This window comes from Oenanthe melanoleuca, chromosome 20, assembly GCF_029582105.1.
Source record: "Oenanthe melanoleuca isolate GR-GAL-2019-014 chromosome 20, OMel1.0, whole genome shotgun sequence".
NCBI classification, from domain to species: Eukaryota; Metazoa; Chordata; class Aves; order Passeriformes; family Muscicapidae; genus Oenanthe; species Oenanthe melanoleuca.
The window spans coordinates 12309340-12329348 of record NC_079353.1 but is presented as its reverse complement, the minus strand read 5'-3'; the positions used below and the strand labels follow the sequence as shown (position 1 = coordinate 12329348).

Genomic DNA, 20009 nt, shown 5'->3' with positions numbered 1-20009 from the left:
TGGGATAAGCATTTTCCCACTGTGAAAGCCCAGCTGACTGTGGTTATCTTAAAGGGATCCATGAAGGAAGAGCCTTCATGAGACAGAAAAAACTTTGTAGGGACTAATTCTGTCCCAAAGCAGAAACACTCTAAAGGACTTGGAGATCTCAGTGATTCTAAAGTCAGATACACTTTTTTACTGTGTTTCCTGCATAGTGAAGGATGAATCCATCTGTTAAGTACATATTGCATATCTAAATCTGTTAATATCTATACTAAAATCTATCTAGAAAATAAAAGCTATTTCCCTTCCATCCATTGCAGGGTTTCACCAGTCTCAGTCCTGCAGAACAGGGTTGGTGTTATCCCCTTCCATGAATTCCTGGAAACACTAAGCAGAGCAGCCCTTCCCTGGTGCTGAGAGCTAAGGATTGTCAGAACATGCAGCAGCCTGAGATGCTGCCTGGATCCCCAGTTTGGGAATGTTGTCCTGAACCCTGGATCCTCACGGTCTGGGAATGTTGTCCTGAACCCTGGATCCCCACAGTTTGGGAATGTTGTCCTGAACTCTGGATCCCCACAGTTTGGGAATGTTGTCCTGAACCCTGGATCCCCAGTTTGGGAATGTTGTCCTGAACCCTGGATCCCCACAGTTTGGGAATGTTGTCCTGAACCCTGGATCCTCACGGTCTGGGAATGTTGTCCTGAACCCTGGATCCCCACAGTTTGGGAATGTTGTCCTGAACTCTGGATCCCCACAGTTTGGGAATGTTGTCCTGAACCCTGGATCCCCAGTTTGGGAATGTTGTCCTGAACCCTGGATCCCCACAGTTTGGGAATGTTGTCCTGAACTCTGGATCCTCACGGTCTGGGAATGTTGTCCTGAACCCTGGATCCCCACAGTTTGGGAATGTTGACTGAGCTTGAGCTCCTCAAGTCTTTTCTTCAGAAGGGATTAATTCAATTAATACAAGTACCAAAACAGCTCACACCACTCTATAAATAGACTGGTGGGGTCTGACACAGCTCCTGGCTATGCCAAGAAATGGGACTAATAGTAGCTGCTTAATGAGGGGCTCAGGGGGCTGGAGAGAATAGGCAGAGAAAATGCCAGGATGCCTTAAACCTGCCATGAAAATCACCTGGGGAAGTGTGAAATCCCAGAATGGGTTGGAAGAAACCTTAAAGCTCAGCTCATCCCACCTCCTGCCATGGACAGGGACACCTTCCACTGTCCCAGGCTGCTCCAAGCCCTTGTTCAACCTGGCCTTGGGCACTGCCAGGAGTCCAGGGGCAGCCACAGCTGTGCCAGGGTCTCAGCACACTCTGCAGTATCCCAACAGCCACCGAGGAAGCTCTTCTGGAGGGGATGGCTCAAGGTGGGGGGCACGGAGCCCATTGCTGCCACACTGCCAGCTCGTGCTCCTGGGGACCCTTTGGAGGATGATGGAGCCGAGAGATGCTTTTTCCAGCTAAAAAGCAGCAATTTCCCTCAGGGCCGAGGTCAGGGCGCTGGCAGCACCCCCAGTCCTGCACCTCAGCCTCCTGCACTCCCCAGCCCCTTTCCCTCCCACTGCTCCCGCTGCCAGGAGAAATTCCCAGCTGGGCTTTTGTCACCGACGCACGCGTGTTTCTGCGGGAAGTTTCTATTTCTGTGAATAGCAATTTTTCAAGCAACTCCTCCCCCGCCTGCTCTCTTTGACAGGAGCCCTGACGAACGCCACTGGCATGCCTGGAAGCTGCAGCTCCCTGCTGAGTGCCAGCCCCGGCCGGAGCCGGCGCCCTCCGCCCGCCCGTCCCAGCGCCTGTCCTGCAGCTCCAGGGCACGGCAATTACACTCCTGGTACCTTGTGAGGGTCAAATCCAGCTGGGGCCACTCCGTGTGCCGGGCTCCTGGTGCTCACCGTGTGTCCTGGGACAGGAAAGGGCGAAAAAGAACTGGGGAAGCCTGGGGGAGCCAAGCCTCCAGTAAAGCCCCAAAACAGCAGCACCTCTGCCTGGGAGACACTGAGACCTCCAAGAACATCCTGGCATGTCCCAGTTTCTCAGGCCACAGCTCTTGCCAAGCCCAGCTCTGCAGAGCAGCCAGCAAATAATTTCTGTCTTTGATTAAACCTGAAGCCAAGCCCCCAGTACTTTACTTCACCAGTCTGTCAGCCCTATCTGTCCCTCCTGATGGACCCCCAGCTCAGGGTGAGCCTCCCAGTTTGGGACCAGGGTCTTAAGGACACTTTGGATTCCCTGTTTCCATTAGAAGACACCACCTGCAGTACTTGGCTGGGGTCTCTATCACACAGGAGCTGTCATAGGAATATTAGTTGCTGAAGCAGGGGGTCCCACAGGCAGGCAGAAGTGGTGGCTGTGGGATGTGCTCTGTGCTGGGCATCACTGAGCACCAGCCTCGCTGCACTCACAGGGTGAGGCTGCTTCCCCAAAGGAGGTGAAGTCAAAGTGACCTGGATCTAAGTGATTCCTTGGGAGGCTACCTAAAACAGAGTCTAGACAGTGTCAAAGGAGCAAAGTAGGGATTTTAAAAAAGGTCTTCAAAGGATACACCTTGGGCAGTACAAGAGTCTGGTCATGACTCCACCCAAGAGGGAGGACGTGTCCTGAGTTTTCACACTTTTAAAAGTTTTGATCTATTTCCATATTGGGGTTAATTGTCCAGTTCCAGCTCCAAGTTATGCAGTCCCCTCCTTTCCCAGACTGCTGTCTTCAATTCTCTGCTGCTTACACTTTCTGGCCTGAAGCTGCAGTCCTTGTTCTCAGACTGGAAAAGGATTGTTTTGTCTGACTGAGCTGTGAGGAGAACTTGCTAACATTTTATATGAAGTTCAGAGTTATAAACTAATGCAGTACAGAATCTGGAAAATATGAAAGCTAAACCTTAAGGCATCACAAGGACTGTGCTGCTTTCTCCATCCCAGCAGCAGGAAAAGCATTGGAACCATCTGGAAGGCTTCCATGCATCCAGGCCATGCTTATCAGCATCCGTGCCTCGGGGCTCAGAGCTGAGAAATGAAAGGGAACAACCCAAACTGTGCCATTCTGCTGCACTGAGAGCGGTGTTTAGTGATCCCACTGCTGGCTCAGATGGGAATAGGCCCTTAGAGGCTGGAATTATCAAAAGCAGCTCTTGGGAATGAAAAAAAGCTGGACAAATTGCTGATTGCAGCTGCCTGACTGGAAAATAAAGTGAGTGCCCTCAGGGCATGTGGCACTGGGGGAATGAGTTCTGTGTCCACTCAAGGACTGAAAGACCAAATTCCCCTTGCTGCCCCCAAACCGAGAGACACTGGCAGCCAGAGTGGGGCTGGACAGGGGATGGGATCAGAGGGGAACATCCTTGGGGTGCTGTAGAAGTGCATGTCACGGTGAGCAGCACTGCAAAGGCAAAGCGTCACTTAAACCCGGGACATTTTAGCACAGAGAAAATCAGGAATATGTAAAGTGCCTGTTTTGCAAAGAAATAACCTTCAGGGTTTCCTCTGCTGCAACCTCAAGAAATTCCACAGCTGCTACTGCGTGGGAGGGAGCCCGGGGAGCATTTTTCTCCTCTGTGTGAGGCTGATGCTCAGGGCTGGCTGCAGCCCTTGGCTGGGAAGGGCTGTGCTGAGCAGCACATGCTGCAGCCCCCTTGCCTCAGGTGCCCAGAGCCTCTCTCCATCCCCTTCCCAGCCAGCCATAAATGCTACAGAATTCTTACAAATCCTCGTGCTTTCCAGAAGGGCTGAGACCTGCTGTCCCAGAGGCTGCTTGAAGCACTCTGCAAGGGGCAGAGGGGATGTACCAAGAGTGATTTGCTACTCCTGGACATATTTTCTACTCCTAATCAATGCAGTAAAAGCGGGTGTCTGCCAAGGAAGTAAAAATATTCCCGTTTTAAAGATCCAGGGCAAGTAAGGAAAAAGCACTCCTCTGAATGTCTGCAGACACTGTCTCCCCATGCCCAGCTCCTGTTTAACACCCATTGGGACTGTTGGGAGGTTCCTGCCCTGGCTGTGGCTGCTGGGATGAGACACAGCTCTGTGCCAGCTCCTCCTGTGACAGCCCAGCACAGGGACACCCAGAATGTGCAGGGCCACACCTGGGACAAGCGACAGAGTGCTGGGGGCCTGTGTCCCTCCCCATGACACTCCCAGGATGGAGTGGGAGCACTGGGAAGCACCAGATCCTCCTGGTGCCCTGTGTCAGGCCAGAACAAGGAGCACTGGGGAGCACTGGACAGCACTGGGAGCAGTGGGGAGCAATAGGGAGCACTGGGGAGCATTGGGGAGCACTGGAGAGCCCTGGGGAGCACTGGAGAGCACTGGGGAGCCCTGGGGAGCACTGGGGAGCAGTGGGGAGCATTGGAGAGCACTGGGGAGCACTGGGGAGCAATAGGGAGCACTGGAGAGCACTGGAGAGCACTGGAGAGCACTGGGGAGCACTGGGGAGCAGTGGGGAGCAGTGGGGAGCATTGGAGAGCACTGGGGAGCACTGGGGAGCACTGGGGAGCAATAGGGAGCACTGGAGAGCACTGGGGAGCACTGGGGAGCCCCGTCCCGGGAGGCCATGGGTGGGCCCGGGGTCCCGGTGTCTCCCAGGGCTCCGTCCCGGTCCGGCAGGGCGGTGCGTGGCGGGACAGGACGGGGCGCAATGCGGTGCGGGGCGCTGAGAGGCTGTGCCGGGTGCGGAGAGGAGGTGCGGGGCAGGGACAGGCGGTGCGGGGCAGGGACGGGCGGTGCGGACAGTGTGGGACAGGCGGTGCGGGGCAGGGACGGGCGGTGCGGGACAGTGTGGGACAGGCGGTGCGGGGCGGTAGGTGGGCGCTGAGGGGCGGTGTGGGACGGACAGGCGGTGTGGGACTGACTGAGGGGCGGTGTGGGACGGACAGGCGGTGTGGGACTGACTGAGGGGCAGTGTGGTTCAGGCTGAGGAGCGGTGTGAGACAGGCTGAGGGGCGGTGTGGGACGGACAGGCGGTGTGGTTCAGGCTGAGGGGCGGTGTGGGACGGACAGGCGGTGTGGGACGGACAGGCCGTGTGGTTCAGGCTGAGGGCGGTGTGGGACGGACAGGCGGTGTGGGACAGGCTGAGGGCGGTGTGGGACAGACAGGCGGTGTGGGACGGGACAGGCGGTGTGGGACGGACAGGCGGTGTGGTTCAGGCTGAGGGCGGTGTGGTTCAGGCTGAGGGCGGTGTGGGACGGGACAGGCGGTGTGGGACGGACAGGCGGTGTGGGACGGACAGGCGGTGTGGGACGGCCAGGCGGTGTGGGACAGGCTGAGGGCGGTGTGGGACAGGCTGAGGGCGGTGTGGGACGGACAGGCGGTGTGGGACGGACAGGCGGTGTGGGACAGGCTGAGGGGCGGTGTGGTTCAGGCTGAGGGCGGTGTGGGACGGACAGGCGGTGTGGGACGGACAGGCGGTGTGGGACGGACAGGCGGTGTGGTTCAGGCTGAGGGCGGTGTGGGACGGACAGGCGGTGTGGGACGGACAGGCGGTGTGGTTCAGGCTGAGGGCGGTGTGGGACGGACAGGCGGTGTGGGACGGACAGGCGGTGTGGGACGGACAGGCGGTGTGGGACAGGCTGAGGGGCGGTGTGGTTCAGGCTGAGGGCGGTGTGGGACGGGACAGGCGGCGCGCGGGGCGCTGAGGGGCGGCGCGGGGCGGTGTGGGACGCGGAGCGCGCGAAGATGGCGGCGGGCAGGCGCGCTCCGCGCACCGGGCTGCTGGAGCTGCGCGGCCCCAGCGGGCAGTGGCTCCGCGTCCTGCTCACGCTGGCCGAGGACGTGCTGGGGGTCAGCCCGGCGGACGGCCCCGGGCCCGGCCCCGAGGCCCCGGCGGCGCAGCTGAACGGCGGCGAGCCGGGGTCCGCCGCGCCCGAGGCGCTCGCCAACATCAGGCGCACCGTGCGCGTCGTCAAGCAGGATGTGGGGGGGCTCGGCATCAGCATCAAAGGTGAGGCCGGGCCCGGGGGTCCGGGGGCGGCGGGGGCACAGGGGCAGCGGCACCGGGACTTGTTGCTGCTGCTGTCCCGCGGCTCGCTCGGAGCGAGCCCCGCGAGGAGCGGGGCCGGGGTCGGGCTCCTCACACCCCCCAGCCGCAGCTCAGGACGGGCAGGGGGACACGTGGCAGTGACGGGACCCGAACCGTTCCCAGCCCACGGAAAGGGCGATGATTTGGGGTGCGGAGTGACCGGCCGGGCTGAGCCACCCCAGGGTTTGTGAGCCCGAGGGGGTCCCGCTGCCCCCCGCACCCACGGATAGGGTTCAGTCTCACAGGGCAGGTGGGGTGCAGGGAGGCACCCGGTTACACCAAAGTTACCCTTGTGCAGCTAAAGGAAGGAGTGGGCCGGCGTGTCCCTCTCTCACCGTGTTCCTGAGTTGGGAAATGCCGCTTTAAAACTGTCAGCAAAACGAAGGGAGCGATGTAAAGCCCCCGGAGATCTGCCGGCGCTGGGTGGGGTGTTAAACCAGCGCACTCGGGCTTGGAGATGCGTGTTCCGAGGAGCGCGGCTACGGGAAGCCTCTCTGTTTAATGTCTGTTTTCCCTCCCGAGCTGTCCCGCTCCTTGGTGACTCGCCTGAACTTCAGGCTGCAAACTTCTTAGGGCAAGGATGGCGTTCCTGCCTTTCCGCCTGCTTTTGATTTTCACGGGGCTCCGAGCGTGTTGGAGGCTGTGGGAGCGGGATGGAAAGGGCAGCGGGGAGCCAGGGACAGGGCTGTCACGGAGCCTGGCTGTGAGAGGCGGCGGGCTCGGCAGCCCCGGGGCAGAGACAGGGCAGCTCTCGCCTCCTGACGTGGCTTCTCCCAGCTCAGAGGGGACACAGCCGCAGCCTCCGGCTCCCTCTGGAAGTGGGGAGGTTTTGCAATGGGAATGTGCGGGTGCTGGAACTGGATCGGCACTGCTGGCCGTGTCTGCAGGGTGTCCCAGCCTGCCAGCCCTTTTTTTGGGAAGAACAAGCCCCTTTTCGTAACCACCCCTTGGCTGCCAAGTTACTGGTTGCTCTGTGGCTCTCCCAGGAAAGGAAAAGCTTCCCTTGGTTCAGTTTAAACTTTATTTTTGCAGTGACGTATGTGGAAAAGAAGTAGTTGCCATCAAAACTGGGCAATGGAAGCTGTTGTGGAGGGTGGGGCAGAATTGGTAGGGCAGGACATCACTCCTCACCGGGCTGCTGACTGTTCATGTGCCAGCCGTGTTTCCCGCAGGGACACTGGGTGCCACCCGGGGGTGAATGTCCTGCCACGGGATGTGGCTTGGGGTGACAGGACAGCGAGGAGCCTAGCGAGAGCCGGGCTGGCGGAGGTTCTTAGCCCTGGCAGGGCTCTCGGCGCTGGCAGCCGCGCGAGGAGCTGCTGCAAGGACGGAGCAGCCCCCGCCGGGGCCTCTGACAGCTGATAACCGGAGCCCTCGCAGGGCTTGGCAGGCGGCTGAGCGAGGAAATGCCTGTGGCACTGGCTGGGAGCAGCCCGGGGCGGGCAGTGACAGCGGGCTGGGCTCAGCATCTCGCTCTGGGGTGAGGATCATCTCTCGGAGCCTCCTCGGGACAGGCTGTCCCGGGGCGCATCGGGCACTGCTGATCCCCGGCTGCCGCGGGCGGCGGATGCTGCATCCCTGCCTCCCGGCACGGAGGCACCTCGGATCTCCCTGCGGGTTCAAAAGTCAATGTGCAAATTGATCTCCTGAAGCCGCCGGGAGTTTGAATAGCATTCTTTCAGTCGGGACAGCGGGGAGCAGCCGGTAAATAGGGCTGCTGTGTGGACAGGAGCACGCAGCCAGATCGGCTCACCTCTCCCTGGCTCTTTGGCCTCTCCAAAAACATTCAGCTGTCTTATCTGTTGAGATCATAAGGTCCTTGGAGCCAGGATAGTTGCTCAGCATACATGATTAATAATGCAAATAAAGATACACTTTCCTGCCAAAACCGATGGGGAGATGGCCAGGTTACGTGTTTGCTCTGTGAATAATCTGTGACCAATCTGAGTGGTTTTGGAACAATCACTTCATCAGCTCTAAAGCCTCATGGTACTTTGGCTTCTGTGGTTGGTACAGGTGTCCTGTGGGTATCTGGAGGAGTGGGCAGTGGGCTGACCTGGCACAGTGTGTTGAGTACCAGCAGAGAGGCTCAGCCTTGCTGGGACCATCTGGTACTGAAGCATCCCCCTTCCCACCCACTCCTCCGAGTGCTCCAACAGCCACAACCGCTCCCTGTCTCTTCTGTTTCAAGGTGGCCGGGAGAATAAAATGCCCATCTTGATCTCCAAGATCTTCAAGGGGCTGGCAGCGGATCAGACCGAGGCGCTGTACGTGGGGGATGCCATCCTCGCCGTCAATGGCACCGACCTGTCCGAGGCCACGCACGACGAGGCCGTGCAGGCCTTGAAGAAGACGGGCAAGGAAGTGATCCTAGAAGGTAGGAGGCAAGGATGTGATGGGGCAGAAGGTTCCTCCTGTACTGGCATGACACAGGGGTGGCATATCATCTGCAGCTGCATTTGCATGCTCTTTCAAATGGAAAACAAGATGTGCAGAGTAATTTGTCTGCTCATCTGGAGAGCTGGAGGTAACTGCTGGGATCTCCCTGTCTCCTTCCGGAGAGGGAGGGGTGTGTGTGCCAGTGCTCCATGCCCAGAGGCTCTGTCTCCCTGCTGTGGGACCTCGGGCAGGCAGCAGTGGGAGGTGTGGGACAAATTTCTGGGATTTGGGATTCTTTCACTGCACAGCATCACCCCCACGTTTGCAGTTCCTGGGGCAAGAGAAAACATTTTCTGGTTTTCCCATGGTTTTAATTTAAACCCACATCCCTGGCTGGCGTAGGTTTGTACCAGCGGGGAGGGGGTGCACTGGTCTCCCACTCCTTCTGAGCACCTTGGGGTTTGCTGGGTGGGTTTTGGGCAGGTGGAGTGGGAGGCAGGGTATTCTCATGAATTATCCATCCAGGGGATGCTGCCCACCTGGGGAATCTATGGAAGCTGAGGCTGCAGACATAGCAGGGATGCAGCCTTCACCACCCTGGAGCAGGCTGTTCCCTGGGAGCAGGCTCCCTCTCAGTACCAGGCAGATGGTCTCTGGTGTTTCACAGCCCTGAGAGGGCTGGCACACTGCAGGAGCCCCTCAAGCCCTACTTGAGGACTGGATGAGGGTTGATGGGTTGGGACCATGGGAGTCCTGAGGGAGAGACCCCATTCTTCTCTGGTTAACCTTCACATCACATCTGTCCATGTTTGCCCACCCTCTGCCACTTTGGCCAGGCTGGGATGAGCATCCCAGATCTGTCCCTCAGGAAAGGAGCCTTCCCCTCCCCTCACTTCCAACCAGTCCCTGAGGTCACCCTGCTTAACTGGGGGTGTCTTGGCACCAGAGACCCTGCCTGGATCCCAAAGGGAGGTTTGATTTGGGGGCAGTGCTCGGGGCTGTCCCTGGACAAAGCAGTTCTGTGTGCTGTGCTGCCAGTGACCACCATGGCTGAGGCTTTCCTGTGCCTTCCCCAGATTGTCTCAGCTCCAGATTTTCATTTTTAGCTTCGCTCAGCCCTTTCTGCTGTGGCTTCCTCCTCTCCTGGGAGCCTCAGGACCACAGTTCAGCCCAAGGAATGTGCTGCTCTGCACAGCTGCTGGGAGCAGATAGGGTTGGTGGTGGGGTGGTTTTGTTGTTTTTTTCTGACCAAAGAGAAATACAAGAGCTTCTTTCTTTGTGAGTCTGCAAAATTCCTGCCTGGAGTTGCTGCTCTCAGACCACCCTCCCTCTGTTATTTTCTGTTCATCCTTTGGTGTGGGTTTCCTTTCTGCCAGAGCTCCTTCCAGAGGTGGAGAGGAGCTGCCCTTTCTGGAGAGAAAAAATTCTCTCCCTGGACCCCTCCTCTTCCTCCATCCTCTGGGATCCAGGTGCCCCTCCTGGGAAGCAGCTGAAGGCAGTAGCTTGCTGAGCTCAGGTATGACCTGCTGGGCTTCTTAATTAATTAAAACTCCCAGCAGGTACCTCTTTGGGAGGAGACTGGGGCTGGGCTGGCTCCCACAACAGCACTTTGGAGCTCTGGGATGAGTTTGTATCTGATGTTGTTGGGGTCCAGCCAGAGCAGAGAAGGGAATCTCTGCTTCTCAGCTGCTCACTGATGTCACTGATAAATGTGGTACATGTCCATCCCCTCCCTGTTTTTGGGTTGCTGCACAGTGCAGCTCTGCTGTGGGGGTGGTGGGGCTGGCACTGTGCCATGGTCAGGCTGTCACTCCCTGTGGAGATGGTGGCCCTGCCTTGTACCTGTCTCCCCTGTGGCTCTGCAGGAGCTGGCTGGCCAAACACCCTGCCCCAGGGAGAGGTAGCAGGGCTGAGGGACAGGGGTTGGCCTTAAAGTGCCTGAAGGGTGTTAAACTGGGGGGTTCCCTGCTGCCTCCTCCTGCTTGGAGAAGGCAGAGCTCAGAAAAAGCACTTTAACATTACTGAGAACTTTCTGCTCCCTGTGTGGTGCCAGGTGGGACTCCAGCTTTCCTTATTTCCTCTGAGTGCTAAACCAGAGTATTTGGCACAGCCAGTGTCTGTTCACTCCGTGCTGCTCCTGGCTGCAGTCATTCCTGGCATTCAGAGTTTTCAGGGTGGTTTGCAAGCAGCATTGCAGCAGGTAACAAAACTGGGAGAGCTGGCACCTCCTCCCAGGGCAGTGAGCAGGGCTGAGGCTCCCAGAGTGGCAGAGCTGGGAGCTGATGCGTTTTAATGTGAGTATCAGCAGTGGCTCCACGTGCCAGATTTCACCCTGGGCTGCTCAGCTTGGCTGCAGGCTCCTGGATGTCATTGCTGCCCAAGCGTGAGGACACGCAGATACCTCTCTGTGTGTCCTGCCAAGATTTTTTTTGGATGTGCCAAACTACTCTCTTGGTATTTGCAGGAGGAGGAGGAGTTGGACTGTATTTATATTACATTGTTATTTCGGGGAGAATTGCTCTCCCTTGCCTTATTTTTCCCTTATTTTTTTTCCTTATTTGCATTGCTTGGAATCCAGAGACTCTCCATGGCAGGGGGAAGGCTGATAAACATCCTTCCAGCTGCCCTGGGTAGGGTTCTGGGGACAGCAGGGTTTTCCTGGTGAGGTCCCTGTGCTGGATTGTCACAGGGGGAGAACTGAGAGCTGAGGGGAGGAGGAGTTGGAGGAGCTGTGGGCATCTCACATCCATGACTTATTTGCCACAGAGATGTTCCTGGGGCTGCATCTGCTCTTTAGGACTTGATTGGCCAAGTAATTGCTTGGAAGTTTGAAACTGAGAAGAATGGGTGTTGGGAGAGGGTGGGGCTGGGGATTCTCCAGAGTGCTGTTTGTCACAACCATGGGAAGGAAGGCTTTGGATCTGCCCCGGGGGTGATGCCCAGAGGCGATGGGGCACATCTGCCACCTCCACACCTCACTGCTCTGAAGCTTTGCTTTGCCTGGGGAGTTTCCTGGGTTTGTTTCTCCTCCCTGGAAACCCAGAGGGCTGTCCCATGATCTCCCTGCTGACAGTGCAGCACAGGGGAATGTTTAGCAAAGAGCTGGGAATGGAATGTGGCACTGAGTGCTGGGACAGGGTCCCGGGGCAGGAGGAGCAGAGGTGGAACCTCACCCTGCAGCATCCTGTGGCATCTTCCTCCCTGGAGTACAAGGACTTGAGCTGAGGCAGCTGGGACAGGTGTCCTGTTCATGCTAGGAGCCAGGGGCAGGGCATGGCCCCAGGGTGGGGTGCTGGGGACTGTGTTGACCTTTTTGGAAGCACATCAGAGCATCAGGTTGGAGCTGGCAGGTCCTTTCAGGGTGTCTCTTTGGGATGTGTGTTTGCTCAGCACCCCAGTTTAACATGCCAGTTTTGTGTCTAATCTGCCTCTGAGGCAGAGAGGGACCAGCTGGAGGTGGGATTAGCATCTCTGCAGGGCCAGCACTCAATCTCCAGGAGCTCTCTGGAAGATTTCCTGATGTGATGGCTTTGCTGAGCTGTGTAGATGCTGCTGGGAAGATTTTGGCAGGAGAAACAGCAACACCATCCTACTCCTGACCAGAAATGGAGTCTGCAACCTCTTCCTTGAAACCACACTGTGATCTCCAGGCTGAAGCAGAGTGTGCTGGTGACCCAAGCAGTGGGAGGGTGTTCCTGGACCTGCTCTGGGTGTGCATGCCTGTTTTCCTGCCTGGAGGAAGCGTTGTGGTCCCTCAGTGAAGCTCTGCAGGGTCAGGCTTGGCTCTGAGCAGTGCTGAGCCATGGGGATGTGTGAAGCAGGTTGTGCTGACTCAGGATTCAGGGTGCCAGTGATTGTGATTGTTCTCCATCCTTGTGAGGGATGGGCTGGTGGATAGGGAGAATTTCTACCCAAGAAGTAAAACCAAGGAATTTTGATGGTTCTGCCCCTTTCTGGCATGCTGGTAGAAAAAAAAAAAAAACAAAAAAACAGTTGCAACACAGGTAGATCCAGGGCCTTTGGTTAAGCATGACCCTGGTGCAGCTCACTCCAGGGCTCAGGACACATGGGATGCTGCAGTGATTTGGAGCTCCTGTGCCACCACTTGGCCCCCTGCAGAGGCACTGTCCTGGCATGGGATAGGTGGCCACACACCCAGAAAATTTTGCCGTTCTCCAAAACCCTAAAATAAAGTTTTCCTTAGTGCAAAGCCCTGAGCAGTTACAGGTCCTATTTGTCCCCTGTCCTCTGCTCTGGAGAGGGTCAGTGGGAGAGGTTCTTTCCCTGGAGAGCCCAGGTGGCTTTGGAGGCCATGTGGATTAGCCCAGCTGCCACCGAGGGCTGTGTGCCTGCTGTAGGTGGCTTTAAGTCAACAGTAGCCAGGCAGTGTTGCTACCCAGTGGTTTTTGGAGGGTACTGGGAGGCTGACAGGGAGCCCCAGCACTGCAAGGTGCTAATTAGAAAGAAAAAACAGTTCAAGAATTACAGTTACTACTAGCAGAGGTGATGCATGATATGGTGTGAGTTGTTTGCTTTAATGAGGTGGAGGTAATGAATTAATCCATTCAACACCTACTGCAGTGAAGGGACTGGCAGAAGTGTAAGTCAGCCTGCTGTGAAGCCGGTGCTGGGGTCACTGGAGGGGACAGCAGCTCCCGTGGGGTGTGACCTGCCCTTGGCCAGGGAGCATCGCAGCCTCCAGCACCCCCCAGCTCCCCGTGCTGGCTCAGGACCCCCGTGCTTCGCGACCAGCCTGGAACCCTCCTTACAGCCACGGACCCGCGGCACACGCCCTGCCTGTTGCCTCGCTGTCCGTGCCCTGTCCCGGGCTGGGCACTGCTCCTGTCCTCCGCGGCTCCCTCGGGACGTGACCCTGCCGCCGCCCAGCTAATGCCGGTGACGTCCCCCGCGAGCTCGGGGAGCCAGGGGCTGCCGCAGGGACGCCGCTCGGGTTTCAGCGGCTCAATGGCATCTTTCTGAACTCCAATTAGTTCCCAGGCACCGGGATAATGGCAGGTCCCCGCTGCCAGGATTAATGGCTCGGGTCACATCCAGCGTGGCTCGGATGCCTGCGGGAACGTGGCTATTTTTGTAACGGGAGGCGCAGGGCACGAGGCTGGTGGCCCCCCGCCGCCGCCTTGGCCCCGGGGCCACCGCGGGCTGACCCGGGCCACGTGGCACAGCACCGTGGCCATTTATAGCCACATCCTGCAGGGGACCCACGGGGCTCTGCCTCCCCCTGCTCCTGCCGGGCTATCAGCATTGAGGGGTTTAGGGAGCTCACTGGGATAGGGATGAAAGGGGAGAGCACAGAACAGGCTGAGCTGGAACAGACACACCGGGATCATCCAGTCCAACCCCTGGCCCTGCACAGACATCCCAACAATCCCACCCTGTGCATCCCTGAGAGCATTGTTCAAACACTCCTGGAGCTCTGGCAGCCTTGGGGGAAGGTGGGTGGCAGATGGGTGCTGGTGGCCGGGTGAAGTTTGGGAGTAGGTGGCTCTGTGTGCAGACTCTTTCCTGGTGGGAGAGGGCTCCTTCCTGGCAGCACATCAGGCTGCTGTGGCTCAGCTGCAGTGATGGAGCTGGGCCCGTCCAGCCACCTACCAGTGTTGGCTGCAAAGCCAAGCTCGTGTCCCCCATCCTGCCACCCACTCTGCTGGCCTGGACCTGCAGTGGAAGCAGCCAGGATGCTGAGGACGTGGCTGCAGGCACGTGTCTGTCCCGTGGTGTTTTCCTAAGGGCCTCCAAAGGGAAACCCTTCCCTGGAGTCAGCAGCTGCCTGCTTTGCTGCCCCAGGGCAGGACCAGGACTGGCATCCTGCCTGCTCAGCCGGAGATTTAAGCCAGCATTGCCAAACTCATTTGCAGGATGTGGCTGTGGGGTCCCATCAATTTGTGGTGCCTTTCATCTCCCCCTTCCCCCAAACCTCTGGAGCCAGCTGCCATCCCAGTGTGGCTCTGAGGGCTCTGGCTTTGGAGCCAGGCTCGCTGGGGACTGATTTCTTGTCCCTGGTTTGAGGCTCACAGGGCAGGGCTGTGTGAGCAGAGAGCACGCTCTCCAAGGCTTTTCCTGGGGCCAAGCCAGGGTATTTGAGAGCTGTTCCTCAGCTGGCAGCAGGACTGGCTGTACCAGCACAGTTTGGACTGTGTAATTTTGGCCTGGGACTTTTTCCCATTTCCCACCCCTGGCTATGTGTGCTGCCCCAGGGAGCTAGTCAGGCCTGGATCTGTGAAATGATCTGGGTTAAAGGGAAGGAAAAAGGGGTAAAGGCCGTTTTTATCCCTCTTGCAGAGCTCTCCAGGCTGGGATAGTGGGGCTGAGGCACTGGGGTGGTTCAGGGTGTCATGTGAGGGTGGGGAGGCCCTGGCACAGGGTGTCCAGAGAAGCACCAGAGAAGCTGTGGCTGCCCCTGGATCCCTGGAAGTGTCCAAGGCCACGTTGGATGGGGCTTGGAGCAACCTGGGATAGTGGAAGGAGTGGAAGGAATCCACTCCCATGGCAGGGGGGTGGATTGAGATGGGCTTTAAGTTTGCTTCCAGCCCTGACAATTTTGTGATAAACAATGTCCTGTTCCTAAAGCAATTGCTCTTACCACTGAGGTCACAACCTCCCATAATTGTCTCTACCAGCAGGACCCTTAGCATTCCTGGGGTGAGTGTACAAATCCTCAGTCCTCCCAAGAGCCACACGGTGCTCCATCCCCCTGCACCGTGCAGGAAAGCCCCACTGACATCTGCACAGATCTTCCTCTGATGCCCTACAAGCTCTGGCATGAATGTGCCAGCAGGAAGGTCCCTTTAATTCTGCTTGAAATCCCCAATAAATGGAATTAGGGGGCTGGAATGGGATGATCTTTAAGGTCCCTTCCAACCCAAACCGTTCTGTCATTCTGTGTCACCTCCTTGCCCACAGTGCCACGCCTGCACCTGCAAGGGCTGGGGACCCACAGCAGCCACGGGTGGCATTCTGGGGAACTGAGGGGTCACCAGCTCCTATGCAGGGAGAGTGCAGGGGGTTTCAGCAGGGTAGGATGAGGCTGCCCTGGCCTGTGCCAAATCCTCAGCAGGTGCTGCCTCTCTTCCAGTGAAGTACATGAAGGAGATCTCACCCTACTTCAAGAACTCCTCGGCGGGGGCGACAGTCAGCTGGGACCCCTCTCCTGCTGCCCAGCAGAAGCGCTCGTCCCCGCTGCTGCCCCCTCGGGAGCTGCGGGAGAGCCGGAGCGTCCCTCTGAAGATGTGCTACGTGTCCCGCAAGTGCCTCCCCGCTGACCCGGAGCACAGGTCAGCGCCCGGCGCTGGGGCCGGCCGTGCCCCCGCGGTGTCCCGGGGAGCCGAGGGCGGGCAGGGCTCAGGGGCCGTGTCCCCGCAGGTACCTGGAGGTGTGCTCGGCGGACGGGCGCGTTGCCCTCTTCCTGCGGGCGAAGGACGAGGCCACGGCGCAGTCGTGGCTCGGCGCCATCCAGGCCAACGCGGCCGCGCTGCTGCCGCGGGTGAAGGAGGAGCTGCGGGCACAGCTGGCGGGGGCTGGCACGGTGGCCGGACGGGACGTCAAGCACGTGGGCTGGCTGACCGAGCAGGTACCCCCGGTCCCCTGGCACCGCGGGCCACCGTGCTGCCGGTGGCCCTGACCCAGTGCCTTTGCAGCTGCCCAGCGCCGGCACCAGGAACCTCCTGGCCGTGCTCACAGAGAAGGAGCTGCTGCTGTACGGGAGCCTGCCACAGAGCCGGGACGCCCTGGGCAAGCCCACGCACAGCTACCCCCTCATCGCCACCAGGTAGGGGCCACCGCCTCAGCGCCCTCCTGCCCCGCTCGGATCGGGTGGTGGCAGTCCCTGGGGACAGTGGTAGGGTCTGGGTCAGGGCAGAACTCAGGTCAGACCCCCAAAGTGGCGGCAGCGACCGGGAATGGTGTCACGGGCAGAGCGGAACTCCAGGTTGGTAGCAGGGGCTGGTGGCGGTGGCAGAGGCGTTTGAGATGATGGTAGAGTGCAGGGGTGGGTCAGAGCGGTGGCGATGGTGACAGTGTGCAAGGGTTGGGGGCAGAGTATCGGGCAGAGTCTCGAGCTTAGGGCGCGGGGATAGTGACAGTGTCCAGGGTGGTGTCAGGGCCATGGGCACAGTGGTGCTGAGTCGCGGGAATAGAGCGAGGGTTTCGGGCGGGTGTCGGGGCGGGTTTTCAGGCCGGGTTTGAGGGAGGAATTCGGGACGGGGCTGGGGCGGGGGCGCGGACTCGGGGCGGGGTTTTGGGGCGGGATTTGGGGCTCGGGGCGGGGCTCGGGCGGGTTTTGGAGTGGGGCAGGGGCGGGTTTCGGGGCGGGCGCGGCTCCAGCGCGGGCTCTGCGGGGCCTCATCCGCGGGGCTGCAGCGCCCCCTGGCGGCCCCTTCGTACACCCGCCGCGGAGCGCAGCGGGGTGAGGCACTGGGGCCGTGCGGGGCTGTACGGGGCTGTGCCGGGGCCGTGCGGGGCTGTACGGGGCTGTGCCGGGGCCGTGCGGGGCTGTGCGGGGCTGTGCGGGGCTGTGCTGGGGCCGTGCGGGGCTGTACGGGGCTGTGCTGGGGCCGTGCGGGGCTGTGCTGGGGCCGTGCGGGGCCGTGCGGGGTGCAGGGCTGTGCTGGGGCCGTGCGGCATGCGAAGCGGGGTTTGAGCTGTGTGAGGGGGTGCTGAGGTGCGGTGCCGGGGCGGTGCTGTGTTGGTGCTGAGATGTTGCGGTGTGCGGTGCTGTGTTGTGCTGGATGTTGCGGTGTGCGGTGCTGTGTTGGTGCTGGGTTGTTGCGGTGTGCGGTGCTGTGTTGTGCTGTGTTGCGGTGCTGTGTTGTGCTGGGATGTTGCGGTGTGCGGTGCTGTGTTGGTGCTGGGTTGTTGCGGTGTGCGGTGCTGTGTTGGTGCTGGATGTTGCGGTGTGCGGTGCTGTGTTGGTGCTGGGTTGTTGCGGTGTGCGGTGCTGTGTTGTGCTGGGATGTTGCGGTGCTGTGTTGTGCTGGGATGTTGCGGTGTGCGCTGCTGTGTTGGTGCTGGGTTGTTGCGGTGCAGGGTGCAGCGCTCGGGATGCAGGGTCAGGGAGCGGTGCTGGGATGTTGCGGTGTGCGGTGCTGTGTTGTGCTGGGTTGTTGCGGTGTGCGGTGCTGTGTTGTGCTGGGATGTTGCGGTGCTGTGTTGTGCTGGGTTGTTGCGGTGTGCGGTGCTGTGTTGTGCTGGGATGTTGCGGTGTGCGGTGCTGTGTTGTGCTGGGTTGTTGCGGTGTGCGGTGCTGTGTTGTGCTGGGATGTTGCGGTGTGCGGTGCTGTGTTGGTGCTGGGTTGTTGCGGTGTGCGGTGCTGTGTTGTGCTGGGATGTTGCGGTGCAGGGTGCAGCGCTCGGGCGGTCCCGCACTGGGGAGGTGCGGGGTGAGATGCGGTGTCAGGGAGCGGTGCGGTGCCGGTGCCGGTGCCGGTGCCGTGCCGGGCCGTGCCGTGGCGGTGCTGAGCGCTGCCCTGCCGCAGGCTGGTGCACTCGGGGCCGGCCAAGGGCTCGGCGCTGTACGAGGCCGAGCGCTCCTTCGCGCTACGCGCCGGCGGCCGCCTGGGCGTGCAGACCCATCTCTTCAGCCTGGAGAGCCCCCGAGAGCTCGCCCTGTGGACGCGCCTGCTGGTGGACGGCACCCACGGCGCCGCCGAGCTGGCCCAGGAGGTCTCGGCAGGTCAGCGGGGGTCCGGGGGGGCTGGGGGTGCAGCGGGACCCCCGGCTCACCCCTGTCCCCTCCCCATCCCCAGCCTGCACGTGGAAAGGGCAGGACTGCACCCTGACCGTCCACATCGACAAGGGCTTCACCATCTCCACCAGCGAGCCTGGGCTCAGCAGGACCATCCTGCTCCAGCAGCCCTTCGAGAAGCTGCAGATGTCCTCGGATGACGGCACCAAGATGCTCTACCTGGACTTTGGTGGGCCCGAGGGAGAGATCGTGAGTTGGCTTTTCCTTCAGCAGCCCCACCCACGCTCCCGGGGGCAGAGGGGGAGCAGAACACCCATCCTGCTCACGGCCCCATCCTGCCTGGCCATGGGGGTGATACATGAACTCTGCCTGCCTCAGCCAGGGCTGCACAGCCCTTCCCAGGCCCCATTAAGCTGTGCTGGGTTTGGGGAGCTGTGGGTGGTCCCTGGTTGAAAGCTGGCTGATGCAGGAACAGCCATCCCCATTAAATATCCCTCCTTTCCTTTTTTGCAGCAATTGGACCTTCACTCCTGTCCCAAGACCATCGTCTTCATCATCCACTCCTTCCTGTCGGCCAAGGTGACCCGGCTGGGGCTGCTGGCATGACGAGGGAGCCCAGCACGGGCTGGAGCAGCCCCGCCCTGGCCCATCTATGCACCTCCCTCCTGGCCCAACCCAGCCCCGAGCCATCCCACGGAGACTGCAGCCCCCATGGGGTCACATCACCCCATCCAGCCAGGAAAAGCCCCTCTTGGGTGTTTGGGGCAGCAGAGGGGTGAAACCCCTCTTGGATGGCAGCACCAGGACTTCTCTGGTGCCTTCCTCCCCTCCTTCCTCGGCAGCTGGAGAAGCCCGTTGGGAGCCCACGAGTGGACACGTGGCCATCACCCCAGTGCCTTGAGAGATGATATTTTCTGTACAAAGAACCCCTTTGTATCCATGTTTTATATTTATATTGCCCACTTCAAAGTGCTGATGTGGCAGCTCTTCCACAGCTGGGTGGAGCCCTCGGAGAGTCCCCAGCTCCTGCAGCACAAGGCCCTGGTCTGTTTTCCACACAAGGGCTGCAGGCCAAACCAGCTCTGAAGTGCTTAAGGGACAGGAACTGCAAGATCAGCTGTATTTGCCAAATTTTTCCATGTTGTATGGAATGCTAGGAGCCACTTTTCTCTGTTGGAGTTGGATGGTTCGTTTGGTTTTGTGCACTCTGGGGTCACTTTATTTCTTGGTTTGGGTGGGAGGGTTGTCAGGTGGCTGCTGCAGAATGACTCCTTTTATGAACCAAAAGATTCTGCATGAAAATGCCTATTTAGGGGGGATTAAATAAACTTTGCAGATCACAACCAGCAGGAGCCAAGATCTGTCTCCTGGTTTCACTTGAAGAAGTTGAAAATCAGTTTGTGGGTGGTACCTGAGCTGAGCCTTGGGCCATTTTTTCCTCTAGGGGAAGGAGGGATTTTGCTGTGAGCTGGTGGTGCTGGGGACACTGAGGGGTTCATGTGGGGACAGAAAGTCTTAAAGGTGCCCAGCACTGTGCTGGGAGTGGCAGAGAGGGACATGCTGATGCCAGCACCAGCTTTGGTGATATCAGATGAGTTTGGATTCCCCACACTTTAGGATGCTCAGAGGAGGGTGGGCATCATTTCCAAACTCAAGAAAGTTGTGTTTTGTTTTTTATATTTTTCTAGTAAAAGCAGCTGCCTGGCTGAGCAGCAGCAGAGGCTTGGAAAGTTGTTGGGACAATAGGAAAGGGCTCTGTTTGCATCATTGCAATGCCAAGTCCTGGCTTAACCTCCTTTTGGACTAGCCCTGTCTGTGGGGGCACCTGGAGTCTCTCAGGAGAGCCATTAGCCAGGGACTAAAACACTCAGGCTGCAGGCAGAGAAGCAACTGATTATCAGCAAAACAATATCAGAGAATCTGTGGCTACCCC

At 59.2% G+C, this 20009-nt stretch overlaps 1 protein-coding gene across 1 annotated transcript; it reads left to right on the top strand.

Moving 5' to 3' along the window:
- Nucleotides 1-5601: 5601 nt before the first annotated feature.
- Nucleotides 5602-19428, top strand: SNTA1 (syntrophin alpha 1). The gene is made up of 8 exons (XM_056507644.1): nt 5602-5922; nt 8192-8377; nt 15470-15668; nt 15757-15964; nt 16032-16162; nt 17868-18064; nt 18138-18325; nt 18590-19428. Exons 1-8 carry the CDS (start codon nt 5658-5660, stop codon nt 18680-18682), a joined length of 1467 nt encoding a protein of 488 aa, XP_056363619.1. The 5' UTR covers nt 5602-5657; the 3' UTR covers nt 18683-19428.
- The last annotated feature ends 581 nt before the right edge of the window (nt 19429-20009 follow it).